General features: G+C 45.8%; 1 protein-coding gene across 1 annotated transcript in view; it reads right to left on the bottom strand.

The window, feature by feature from the left end:
• Nucleotides 1–9300: 9300 nt before the first annotated feature.
• The window catches only part of jam3b (junctional adhesion molecule 3b), a 49892-nt gene continuing 45144 nt past the window's right edge, over nt 9301–14048 (bottom strand). The window contains exons 8-9 of the mRNA XM_056284774.1: nt 11605–11659; nt 9301–10922 (exon numbers count right to left, since the gene is read on the bottom strand). Of these exons, the coding sequence (XP_056140749.1) occupies nt 10887–10922; nt 11605–11659 (91 nt within the window). The 3' untranslated portion in view covers nt 9301–10886. The remainder of the gene's footprint in view (nt 10923–11604; nt 11660–14048) is intronic.

The raw sequence follows: 14048 nt of genomic DNA, 5'->3' as shown, positions 1-14048 counted from the left end.
GCTATTTCCTTTCTCAGTCATCCGCCAAAGTGTCGGCGCATCACACCCTGCCGCTCACATCGTCCAAATGGGCTCCATCGCCGTGTCAAATATGATTCCCTCCGCTTTACCTCCGTCCTCTCCGGCCTTCTGTCGGGGGGCCCGCCTGGCCCCAGCTGCAGCTGGCACACTCCTCCCAAGTCTGCTCCCACAGACCCATCTCTATCAGTTCCCCAGCAGCAGCGTGCACCACCTGCACCTACACAAACACGTGTCTGTTCACGGAGGTACAAGCATGCTGATATCTCGTAAACGGGACGGGACACGAATATAAAGTGGACGTTCTCAAACACTCAGGAACGGCCTCCCGGGCCTTGACGGACGGCAGTGTGGATACGAAGGGAACATGGGGATTGGAGCCACCATATCGGATAGAAACCGGGAACGATCGTGCAAGAAAGGGGCATGAAGTGACCAGCAGCCCCCGTTTGGGAGGAGTCTGAACGGAGGGCGGAGATGAGTTCTTTGGAGGGGCTGCGGCCCGAGACCATACGCACACATTTTGGGACCGTCCAAATCTATCGGGGAATATTGCCCTTACAGCCACCTTGCTATTTATCAGGCACGTCACCAGAAGACGCAGAAGACAACAAGCAGACCTCGCTTTCGGGAGTCCTCCTCCTTCTGACCGCCAAGAAGAGGATCCCAGTCTCCTGGCTGAGGCCACGGCCTCCACGCTGGCACAACGGAGGGAGGAGGTTCAGGAGGGGTTATTACACGGAAAACACAGCCGCGAGGGCACAATGAAAAACAGACATGGTTTTGACTAAGTGGTCCCCAATGATCTCCCAGTCCCTCAGCTGATGTGAAATAAGAGGTAGTGACCAAGTTCCTCTGGATCTCTGTCCTCCTCATTTAATGTGAACACTATGTCCTTTCTTTCTTATGTACTGTGTATTTATTTACCTGTTGCTCATGTTGCTCATGGACAAATCCCACCACTCCTCCCTGTTTCCTTTTTTCTTTTTTTTTTTTGGAGAATGGGAACCACGTGTGGACGTTGAGAGGATGCTGAAATCCATGGACTGCCTCGTAGGACCTCTACGGGTGTGTGCTGCGTATTGGAGCGCGCGACTGTACCGCATAATTGCACCGGATGAACATCAATTGATAAAAAAAAAGTTTAAAAAAAAAGAAAGAAGAAAGAAACCGCTTCCCTTTTTGGGGCCTCGCTTTTGCCCATTGGCCACTTTATGCTGGCTCACGCGCCACATCTGTTGTGTTTATACCGCCATGTATGCTCCTATGCGTCCTCCCGGCGCGCGCGTTGTGTTGCACTACAATGCAGAACACGCGACGGACGGAGTCTGCATGATTGATGGGGGAGGGGGAGGGGGGGTAAGATGTAAACACCGACACGCGCTGTGTTAAAAGCGCGTGTCGGTGTCGACACGTTCATGCGCCGGCTTTGGAGCGACGGCTATTTCCGTGGCTTGTCAGCGCAACACGTGGGTTCCGTGGCGGCACTTTTATGGCGGCGCGTTGAAAAGTCGAGGGGGGGGGGGCGTCCTAAAACCCGCACGCTGTGCTGAAAGCCACGCAACCTTGACGGGAGCGCGCAGGAGACCGGATGAGAAATACAAGTTTATTAATAAACGGGGCCGCATCCGCTTGCTCTCGCGACCGTGGAAGTGTCTGGTGAAGGCGGACGCGAGTCTGAGATGGATGCTACGCGATACATTGTTGCGGTCGTGCAGGCATCACGCGAGACCGCCAATGATCTCACTACGCTGGCGTAGGTCACCTGGGTAGGGGGGGTATCATGAACGCAACAAAGTAACATTTTTCGAGGCGCTCTATTACTCTACAGCAGTGTTTCTCAACCGGGGGTCCGCGGACCCCTAGTGGTCCGTGGTGTAATTGCAAGGGGTCCGTGAAAATAAAATATCTTTAAAAAAAAGATCCTATGACATTTATAGAAATAGGATTATTTTACTCAAATGTGACTGAGACCTTTATCTACCTAAACTATAAAGGGGAACAGGACTTTTTTCTCTAATTACATCTGTTTCACAAGTGTAATTTATTGTATTTTAATAAGAGATCTCGCTCCCGTTTGCATTGTTAAAAGTTACTGCATAACAATTCTGTTGTTACATATATCTGAAAGTTACTGCATACATATTCTGTTTTGTTACATATATCTGAAAGTTACTGAATACATATTCTGTTTTGTTACATATATCTGAAAGTTACTGAATACATATTCTGTTTTGTCACATATATCTGAAAGTTACTGAATACATATTCTGTTTTGTTACATATATCTGAAAGTTACTGAATACATATTCTGTGTTGTTACATATATCTGAAAGTTACTGAATACATATTCTGTTTTGTTACATATATCTGAAAGTTACTGAATACATATTCTGTTTTGTTACATATATCTGAAAGTTACTGAATACATATTCTGTTTTGTTACATATATCTGAAAGTTACTGAATACATATTCTGTGTTGTTACATATATCTGAAAGTTACTGAATACATATTCTGTTTTGTTACATATATCTGAAAGTTACTGCATAAGAATTCTGTTTTGTTAACTATATCAAAGTTACAACTGAAAGCTCTTATTTTTGCCCCAAAGAGTGAATAAATGCTATAATGCAATTTAAAATGCAGTTTCTACTGTTTCTATCAAATTGCAACCCCCCTCCCCCAAGATCAGGTGGAGGGGTCCTCAGGGTAGATCAAAAATACGCAGGGGGTCCAGGACCCCAAAAAGGTTGAGAACCACTGCTCTACAGAATAGTAGAGGAAGGCATGTCGAGAGGCTGCCATCCAGGAGCTGGTTAATCCCCGTTAAGAGCGTGCTCGCATAGGCGGAAATCTCAGGAAAAATATGACATACCCCCCCTCCCCAATATTTCATTCCCTGCTTACAGCCCTACTTTTGGTGCCCCCCTCAGGAATTGCGCTTGAGAAAATGTTACGTAATTGTCTCCTCCAAAGTTGATATCAGATTTTCGGCCCCTGCGTACTCGTATAACATGCCGAGGCCTCGGTAGCATTTATTACCCTTCTGCCACACACATAACCTTCAGAGGGGCTGACTTTTATAGCGACAGTTTTATAGTACAGGCGGCACGGTGGCCCGGCGGTTTAGCGCTGCTGCCTCACAGCGAGAAGGTCCTGGGTTCGAACCCCCGGGCCGTCCCCTGGTCCTTTCTGTGTGGGAGTTTGCATGCTCTCCCCCGTGTCTGCGGTGGGTTTCCTCTGGTTTCCCCCCCACCATTGAAAAGACGTGTTAGGGTTAATACTCCTGCCTGTGCCCCTGAGCAAGGCAACGGAAATAAGAACCGGAGTTGCTCCCCCGGGCGCTGCACTGCGGCTGCACACTGCTCCCAGCGTAGGACGGGTTAGATGCAGAGAATGAATGTCGTTGTATGTGTGTACAGTGACAAATAATAAAAGTGTGTCTTTTCCAACAACAAGCCACAAGCCTTGGTGATCTCACCAAGCCACAAGCCTTGGTGATCACAAGCCTTGCTGATCTTAAGACCTGAACCTCCTAATTTAATGATGATGAACGAGTCTGATCTTTTGCTTAAGACATATTTCCTGTTTTTCTAATCCCAAACCAGATCCCAGACAGCAAAATTGCTGTGGCCCGGACCCGTCCCACAGCCGACACTTTCATCCGGCCCACATACCACGTGGAATGATGGCTCTTGGGCAGTCCGCTCCTGTTTGCCAGATCTGGGCCAGAACCAAGCCACAGCAATGCCGCATGTGCCACATATTTGCCAAAGGTGGCCCATATTTGTTTTGTGATATTTGGGCCATATTCACCATTTACCACACGGGGCCACTTCAGGGTCACATCCAGATCACATGTTGCCCAGAGCACCGCATCTTTGCCAAAAAAGGCCCACATGTGATTTGGCGTATTTGGGCCATATTTGCTATGATACATGTGGGCCACTTCAGGCTCACATCCGTTCTGTCAGGACCAGAAGAAGGCCAGCAGTGCCGCATCATTGCCTGAAGTGGCCCACATCCAGATGCTGTCTGGGAATGATTAAACTCACGTCTAAATAAATACAATCATTCTAACAAAATAGATTTCCTGCTGAGTCCAAGCCTGAGGTCAGCGGCAGAGTGAAAAGGCAGAGCGTAACTCCCGGTGATGGATTACGGCACCGGGTCCGTCAAGACAGGCTTCCGTGACTCAGTCTTGGCGTGTATGAAGTATGAAATGATGAAATGAAAAAAATGACCCCCCCCCCAAGACCCCAAGATAAATCTGTCAGTTCAGAATGCACCCCTCCCCTCTCCCCACCACCACTGGCACCCCCCCCAACACACACACACACACAAACAGCAATCGGCAAATTTCTTCTGTAATATTAGAAGTGAGTTTTATTAATCACAAACAGAATGGTTCAAGAATTAACAAAAAACACCAGGCCCCACCAGATAGACATTCTACCGAAAGTGGGTTTGGTTCAGAACATCGTGTTCTCAAGACTGCGCACCTCTTACATGACTTCACACCAATCTCCCCCGCCAAAGAAAGCAGACTGTCGACGCTAGAGCCACTGAAATTTTGCCATCTTGGAGTTAAGAGGACATCGGTGTGTTTGGCAGTTGGTATTTGGCATAGCTGCCCCCTCCTCCCCCCCCCCCCCCCAGCGTAGAATACATACTGCAACCTGTCTCTCATTGTTTATTTATGTTTACACTGCAAGGGCAGAACAGTGGAAATGTCAATATAATCTCTCCCACCTCCGCCTTGCTGCCCCTGGCAGGGGGGTAACAGGCGGTATTCGTGGGGGCCAAACGCAGGCAACGCAACTGTGCACGAATTCCCGCTCGTCAGTTCACTTAGATTTGTTAGCCAGCCTCGTTGGTAATGAACACACCCAATAACACCCGAGCAATAACTTAATGGTGCAGCTACTTGACTAGCAAGGGATCAACGCCGACCAATCAGGCAGTCGGTTTCCCTTACATACGGGTCATTCCCAACCACGTGACTTTCTCCGCCGACAGCGAGCAGCGCCGCCATGTTGGACAGCCAGGACCTTAGCGACCGCTGGTTACGCTGGAGCTCTCGCTGTCGATCTGCGTTTACAAGAACCAGATTTTAAGCGAAAAACGTACGGAAATATGTCCTATGCTAGACTTTATCACATTAGCATCGCTGTAAAATAATAACGAGGCAAGAGACGAGCGCCGTACGTTTTCAACTCCTTTCTTTTTAATCTCACTTCTTCGTCGCCCTCAGCCACCGTGCTACACTCAGCAACAATCTACTACTGCGCCCTCTGGTGGCGTGGTGGTATTGCAATGCATGAACAATGAATGAACCGACTACGCAACAAAATACAACCCGGCAGTTGTGATCCACTCTTCGAAAAACAGTTTGCAAAAGAAATGGTTACCAAGTTCTGGCCTGAGCTACGGAAACGGCGCAGAAAATCACCGTTGTAAAATATGGACCCACGATAGCCCCTCTGTGCGCGAATCAGACCTTGACACACCCTGTGTCCACTCTGGACTGTTTAGGACACGTTTCTCGAACAGGGACGGCAACACAGCATCCGGTGGGCCGGAGCCGTTGTCCTCCAACATGGCGGATGGGTTGCCGTCACGTGACACGTGACGTAATACGGGAATAACCCCACGCCATGTCAGTATTTCTAATGGGTTATTCAGCGTAAGCAGTGGTTGCTAAGGTCTGTCTGTCCTCCGACATGGCGGAGCTGTTCGTCGTCAATGAAAAAGTCACGTGATTGAGAATAACCTCCCCCCCACCCCAAGCAGATTTTCAAAATAAAAGTCTCCTCGGCATTTTGCGTCGAAAACAAAAAGCTTTGGGATCCGCGAAGGAAACGTGTGCCTGCAAATGTGTTTACGAGCCAGACTTCATGTGAAGTGGTGTCACGTGGTGTCTTTTGCCTACCAGCGCTATGACAGATTACCAAAAATAATTTTGCACTATATTTAGGCACTAATATATATTTCTATTTTTTTATTACTTTAATGGAAATAAAAACATAACTACACCTTCAAATCTATAACAAAATCTATTTACAAATTTTCAGATATGTACCTAGGGGAAGTGTTGCAATACTCTTTGCTCAACTATTTGTGGTGTCATCATTCCTCTCAAACGCCATAGTCGCAGTTTGGCGAACGCAAAAATATGCAAGCCAGCAATTTGGTGCATTCTCCCCGAAGAGTTACACGGAGATGTATGTACGTTTGAAAATGTTATAGTTGTTGAAAAGCAGATTTTAAAGGCAGAAGGCACTTAAGAGGAATGACATTTGTACACGTGGAAACCATCAGCATCTCTGAACTGGGAAGTAATTTCAAAAGTGTTTTGCAGTTTCTTCTCATTCAATGTATTACTATGTGAGCTTTGTGTTGATAATACACTCATGTGTTATAACACACATGCATTATGGAATATCTCTCATGGCTCCCTTAATGCAATGTGGTACCTTGGGTAAAGGACAGAGCAGTGTTGATAACTTCCTATGCATAAAAAACACTGGGCAGATCGTCTCTACCATGGCTGATCGCTGCAACATTTTACATTACAATGCAAATACACCGGTACATTCACAACACCTGAACACGAGCACGGCACGCTCACTTACTGAATATCGGCTATGTCGCCTGAATCTCACCGACTTAAAAGATTAAGCAACCACTTGTTTTTCGCCCATCTTTTGCCTACTCACATTTAGGAAAAGGATCGAAAAGGGAGCGTAGATGTAGTGTAACCGGTTATTTTCTTGCCCGTTGCGGGATTCGATACGGGGCGTACTGCACCACAAGGTGACGTCACTAACCGCTCGGCTAAAGGGTCAGACCCGTTAGCTGTGTATTCCCGCGCTCCGAAGAGACTTCTGAGGATCTGCACACTTCCGGATCCCACCGCTGCCACCAATGTAAGCGGTTATTTTCTTGCCCGGTGCGGGATTCGATACGGGGTGTGCTGCGCCACAAGCTAGGGACTAATGTGTCTTATTAGTAGTTTACAATAGTGATGGTGGTGTGGGTCAGACTGAAGGTGGCAGTGTTGTAATGGAACACCTCGCCCCTGCTCCTCACAAGTCTACCCAGGGAGCTTAGTTGGCTAACCTTTCTAGTCCGCTCATATCGCATTGATCTAACATGCTGGGGCCCAACGCGTGTCGCCTACGTCACGTGGGTCTCCGTTTCTTTGTTGCCCCCATATTACGTAAGCAATTAGTCCACACGTACAGGGGTATTTTTGAAAACGGGGATTTCCCTCCTCCGTTCTTAAAAAAAAAATCTCGTCCACGTGAGCACTGTTTAAAAACGAAAATCTGTTCAAATGAGACGCTAAAACATGCTACACAACACATGCGCTGGCAAGAGCATGCCAGACCAACAGGGGGCGATATTACCCTAAAGCCACGCTGACCAATCGGAAGCCTAAACAAGAAAAGAAAAACTAACAGCGAGTCAAAAACTCCCGTTTTCGCCGTCTACGCTGAAAATAGGAGTTTCTGCAAAAATCTACACCCTGGAAGGAGTTTTCCAAACAGTCCGTTTTCAGGGACCTAAAACGCAGTTTGTGTGTGGACGAAATGCCAAAACGCGTAGAAAAAGCTACGTTTTCAAAAATACCCGCGTACGTGTAGACGAGGCGTTTTGTCTGGGTGTGTTTCTAAAAGCGATACACTCAACACCTATCGTGAGGGCATCCAGTTCTGCCGTGCTGGGTCCACGACAGCATGTTTTCAGCCCAAATATAAAGGTTCACTTCATCCCTTTAAGCGTTCATTTGCTATTCGTGTCGCTGGTAATTACGCGTGACATAGTCTGCAATCCCATAGAATCGGAGACCCGCGCCTACCAACGTCTGGGGGACTTTTGCCCCTTTTCCACTACATGGTACCGGCTCAACTCGACTGGACTCGACTCGGCTCGTTTTCTATTACCGTACCTCCTCGACGGACCACGGCGTGGATTTTCTTTTTTTTTCCAATTTCAAAAATGTACTGCAGCGAATTCGGGGGACCACGCAACCACAGGAGCTGGGCCGCGGCCGGGAAGCGAACTCGCATCGCCCGCACCGCAGGAGACATCGCTAACCGCTCGACTAAAGGGTCAGATCCGCCAGCCAGCGGCCAGCGTGTCGTCTTATCCAGGCACGTTACAGTACTTTTGCGGTAACTCCGCTTCTGTGTTTAAAAATGCCGGGCGGTATCTTTTTTTCCCCCTTTTTTCCAATTTTCCCCCCACTTTGTATTCGGCCAATTACCCAGCTCCTCTTGAGCCGGCCCGTTCGCTGCTCCACCTCCTCTCCGCCGATCCGGGGGCGCCCCGACCGACCAGCGGAGGCGCCAGTGCAGCGACCAGGACACATACCCACATCCGACTTCCCACCCCGCAGACACGGCCAATTGTGTTTGTAGGGACGCCCGACCAAGCCGGAGGTAACACAGGGATTCGACCCGGCGATCCCGCGTTGGTAGGCGACGGAATAGACCGCTACGCTACCCGGGCGCCATGCCGGGCGGTCTCCAATGCCCGCATTGACGACGCAGTGACGCAAAAAGAAGCCGTGACGCGTTTCTCTGGCCAATCAGAGGCCTGCATTGGTTTTGGTACCCGCTCCGGTTTTTTTGGAAGCTCGACAAAGGCGGTACCGGAAAAGTGGGAAGTTACCAAAAATGCCGGTGTTTTCCACTGATGGAAAACGAAACAAGGGCGAGTCGAGCCGGGCCGGTACCGTGTAGTGGAAAAAGGGGCATAGCGGCTCCAACGGCTACAAGAACGGTCGCTAACAAACGAGGCCGGAAATGACGCCTCCTCCTCCCTCCCTCCATCCTTATCCGTAGTGAAACGAACTGGCGCTATAGCCAATCACGTTGCACCACGGAGGGCGCTTTTTAAAGCGCCGTAAACGGATGCCCATATACGAGGTCCGGCCGGACGGGTGAATCGTGTCCTCATGAAAGACCGAGCTGGTTTTTAACCGATGGAGACGGGAGTTTTCTTTGGCGACCGCGGCTCAGCCGTTCCTATAACGGCACGCGTTGCTGGTACGACGGCGTTTACGAGCGCACCGCTCCTGACGTCATCGGCCCAACCGGAAGGGCCGCCCTGAAGACTCCGGGTCGTTTCCGCGACGGAGGGGGGGCGGGGAGGTTTAACTCTCTTAATTGCCTCCGCCGAGTTTTAGCACCGAGAACCGGGAGGTTATCCTCAGCCGAGCGACGCGTTTGGAAACGGGACTTGTGGGTCCGCGTTGTGACGTTTCAGAGTAAAAAAAAAAAAAGACACGTCGTGGAGTCCAGGGGGGGGGGCCGGAACCCCCGAATCAGGGTTCCGGGCTCGTGCCACCGGGCTGTTGTGGAGCTCGTGTTCAGGCATTTTGAATGGAATTCCTGGAAAATGACGCCTGATCTTTTAAGCCTTGCAAATGGAAAGAGTTTCATATTGCCTCGAACAGGAAGTTTCACATTGTCAACACCTTGCGTATTTCCGAGAGGAAGGAAAAAAACAAAAAAACAAGAATCTGTACCACAAATCTATATACAATCAGTACACTTGTTCACCGCTTTAGACCCCATAGCAGCCAGGAATTGCCGTATTGTATATCACTTAACACTCGTAGGCTTCCGCAAATGGCAAGTTCCTGCAAAACGGAACGTGCATTTTTGGAGCACGACACAAGCAGTCCTCAAAAAAATGTGAGATTCCCGATGCAGAGACGGTTATGGCGTCAAAACGTGTCGCCGCCCCTCGATTTTTTTGGGGCTGAGCTTGACTGAAACATAGTTGCGCAAAAATAACCTGCAGAGATCCAGGCAACATTCCAGTATGCTGTGGGTGTGTTTGTACATGTCTGTTGGGGTCTAGAGGGTTAACTAACAAACCCTGTATTATTATAATGTAATACTGAACGTACTTAGGACAGCAAAAAAAAAAAGAAAGAAAAAAAACCCAAACTCGACAGTATATTCAATATATACAAGATTAACAGCAAGCATAGAAGGACACTTAAAATCAAGAAAACGCAGCACTGATTGTGTACAGTGTTTCACAGCATTTGACTGGCACTCTTCAAATTCTTTCACTAAGACTATCTACAAACATTGACACGGATCTCTCTTGCGACATAAAGTGGATAATCCCAGCAGAGAAATAAAATACGTAAGACGGCTGATCAAGAACCGGACCTTGATGCGCTGACGCGTGCCATTTTTAGAATTTGTCTAGCCTTTCCGTTGTCGTTTGCGAGGTTGCAAATGCTCACGGCTTGATGCGAAGTTGTTAATGTGTTAAATATTCTTATCCACAAACCAAATAAAAAACATGTTAGTATTTTACAAATATTTAAAAAAGTAAACCTTTTATCTATAGGCATTTTTAAAATATATTCCATCAAAAATAGTCTGACAAATTTCAACAGTAGAAAAGAAATGTTTTACAAATGACAAAGGGTTTGAAGCGAAACGTTTACAGTAGAAATCTGTCAGGACAGACTGACTCCAGATTGAGTTGAAAACAGTGAGACATCCTTTTTTTCACCTGGTGGAACGTGTCACGTAAATGTAGTGTTTTAACTTTCGAATACATGCAATTACTGTAAAGTAAGAACGCCATAATTTAACGAAGAAAGTCAGTTAGTGGTGATAAGGTCAACAAATGTATTTCTGTACCCATCTATGAAATAGCTATACATACTGCTGTTCTGTGAAAACTTTCAACCTTTGGCAAACTTGAGATGTTTCATTACAGTCATGCCAAGAGCTCAAGGCACGAACTGTGGCAGCTCACTGGAAACAAACAGCTTGCAGTCCAACATGTCATGCTCTTCGCTCCTTGGAAAAATGTTCCTCTCCCTTTTTAGATGACAAATGATGATTTGTGTCTGAAGTCACCCTGCAGAGAACAATAGAATATCATGAGGGAAAACAGCAGTATTAAGGGCAACCACACATTCCAGACATCTCTTTCTGAAGCTCTGTTATTTTAGATGGTCACAGTGAAAAGCATCAGGCGCCTTTGTTCTAAATCCCAGTGACATGCATTCATGATAGTTTTTGATAATGACACTCAAATTAGTGGTTTGGGATATCGCATAGATATGAAGTTACTACCCCGCTATGCCACACACTTAAAAGGAAGAGTCCTTCCCAGTGTTGTGAGCAAAACCTCTCCCCAAGCCTAAAGATAGAGGACTAAAGTTCAAACCTGTGGTGCCTTCAAGCTATAAAAGGTCTCACAACTCCATGCAAGAAGTTGCATAATAAAAGCTTAGGTGAGAGCTCTCTGGGATTCTGGGGTTACTAGTGCATTTCATAAAACAAGTTGTAAGCATACAAAATCCCCCTTTGTCCCTCTCTATGAAGCAGCTTTCCAATTTTACATCTTGACGACACAGGTTTGAGATTAAATTGTCTGGTTTCTGGCTTTGGAAGAGATTTGCCCTTTTTAACATGTCATTTGTGTAACTAGGAAGAACACAAACTTTAAATTAAGCTGCAATCCCCTCTAATACATGCATTTATGGGTTTTTTTTAGACTTAACAATAATTTTTGCTCAGTGTTTCTATTTACTTACCTCATCTTCTGTCCTGACATAATCCACACCATCTCCTTTAGCTGGGACTTTGTAACTGGAACACAGAGACACGAGTGAGGATTTTTTGGCTGCTGGGTTTACATTTAGCATTACTAAACATCAGGTCCTTGGCAGTAAAACCTGTTTAATCAATGATTTCATCATCAAGCACAATCTCAATTGTACGTTTTTAACTGAAACTTGGTTAGACCAAGACAAAAGTGAAACAGTTCTTATCGAATCAAGCCCCACCAACCTCAGTTTTGTGAGCGAAACCAGAACGCATAAGGAGGCAGAATTGCCATTTTGTTTAATGATTCACTTCAGTGCAAGAAGACATCTTATGGAAATTTTGCTTCTTTTGAAAGTGGCTCTTCAGTTGAATTTCTCTTGAGTTATATTTCTAAATATCTATAGGCCACCTAAATACAATGCAAACTTTTTTGATGACTTAACTGAACTGCTGTCTATAATCTGTATTGACTTTGACGGTGTAGTTATTGTTGGTGATTTAAACATCCATGTTGACAACCCCCACGACAGCTGAACTAAAGAACTGTGTTGTGTTCTTGATAACTATGGACTGACTCCGCACATGATGGAGAACAAAAACAACAAGGGGCACACTCTGGACTTAATTATCTCCAAGGGTCTGAACATTTCTAAGGTTGTGGTGACTGATGTTGCTCTCTCCGATCAGTACTGTGTTTTCTGTGAGAGTACTATCTCCATGCACACAAATGTCCCAACAGGTAATCACAAAACTGCATATCACTGAAAGCATCAGTGAAATATTTATTCAGGCTTTCTCTCCCACACCCGCCCTCTCTTGGGTCTCAGTCAATGAGCTTGTAGGTAATTTCAATTCTAAAATTACGAATGTTGTCGATGTCATTACACATACTAAGGTGAAGGTGGTTTCTGGTAAGAAAATGTCTCCATGGAGATGTGCCACGCTGGTCAGAATAGGAACAGAGAGTGTCGTAAAGCTGAATGCAGATGGTGAAAAACAAATTTTACTGTTCATTATGACAACTATAAAAAGAGACTGCACATTTATAATTTGGAACAGAACTGCAAGGCGGTCCTACTTCTCTGATATCGTTGCCAAAAACAACAATAATGTATGCGCCTTGTTTGCTACTGTCGACAGGCTAACAAACCCTCCTGTGGTAGTAGCCTCTGAATCTTTATCTACCAGGGCCTACAATGAATTTGTCTCCTTCAATGACAAAATTCAGAATATTAAACAGGCAGTCAGTGCCTCCATACTAGGTACAGGGTATGTGTTGTCCCTGTGTCCATCTAAAATCGATTTATATAGCATGACACAATTTGATCCCATCAACCATAAAAACTTGGGAGGCCATTATACAACATCTGAAATCCTCCTCCAGCTGCCTTGATATTCTGCCAAATGGCTTTCTTCAAAAATTTTTCTAATTGCACGGCCTCAGATAGTCTACAACTTTTCAACATGTGTCTTCTCTAAGGTTTCTTGCCACAGGCCTGAAATCTGCAGTCATCAAGCTACTCTTAAAAAAGAATAATGTAGACACTTCACTAATTAACAATTACAGGCCTGTATCAAACCTCCTGTTTCTAAGTAAAATCATTGAAAAAGCCGTTTTCCAGCAGATGAACAACTTCTTGGCACTAAACAACTGTTTTGATGTCTTCCAGTTAGGATTCCGACCACACTACAGCGCTCAGACTGCTCTTGTTAAGGTTTTTAATGACATCCGCTTAAACAGACAGTGGCAGAATCTCAGTCTTGGTATTACTGGATCTCAGTGCTGCATTTGACACAGTCAACCACGACATATTAATAGACCAACTGGAAAACTGGGTGGGACTTTCTGGCACAGCACTAAACTGGCTTGAATCCTACTTAAAGGACAAGGACTACTTTGTGTTTATAGGTAATTACAAATCTGAGTGAGAAAAAAAAAAGACCTATGGAGTTCCCCAAGGCTCCATTCTGGGGCCGCTTATGTTTAACATCTATGTTCCCACTTGTTCCGATTATGGAAAACAACAAAATATGCTACCATAATTATACAGACGACACACAGATTTACATAACCATGTCACCAGGGGACTATAATCCCATACAAGCAATTGGATGTCTCAGAAATTTATTCAGTTAAACAAAGATAAAACTAAAGTAATTGTCTTTGGAGCCAAGAAAGAAAGAATAAAAGTCAGCGCTCCGCTACAATTGATAATGTTAATAAACCAAGCCAGAAATCTTGGTGTAGTCATGGCCTCAGACCTGAATTTAGATAGCCACATTAAGATAATTACAAAGTTAGCCTATCACCTGAAGAATATATCAAGAATTAAAGGATTTATGTCTCAGCAGGATTTAGGAAAACTTGTCCATGCGTTTATTTTTAGTCAACTCGACTACTGTAACGGGGTCTTTACAGGTCTCTAAATAA

This window comes from Lampris incognitus, chromosome 8 (assembly GCF_029633865.1).
Source record: "Lampris incognitus isolate fLamInc1 chromosome 8, fLamInc1.hap2, whole genome shotgun sequence".
NCBI classification, from domain to species: domain Eukaryota; kingdom Metazoa; phylum Chordata; class Actinopteri; order Lampriformes; family Lampridae; genus Lampris; species Lampris incognitus.
This window is presented reverse-complemented; position numbering and strand designations above follow the sequence as displayed.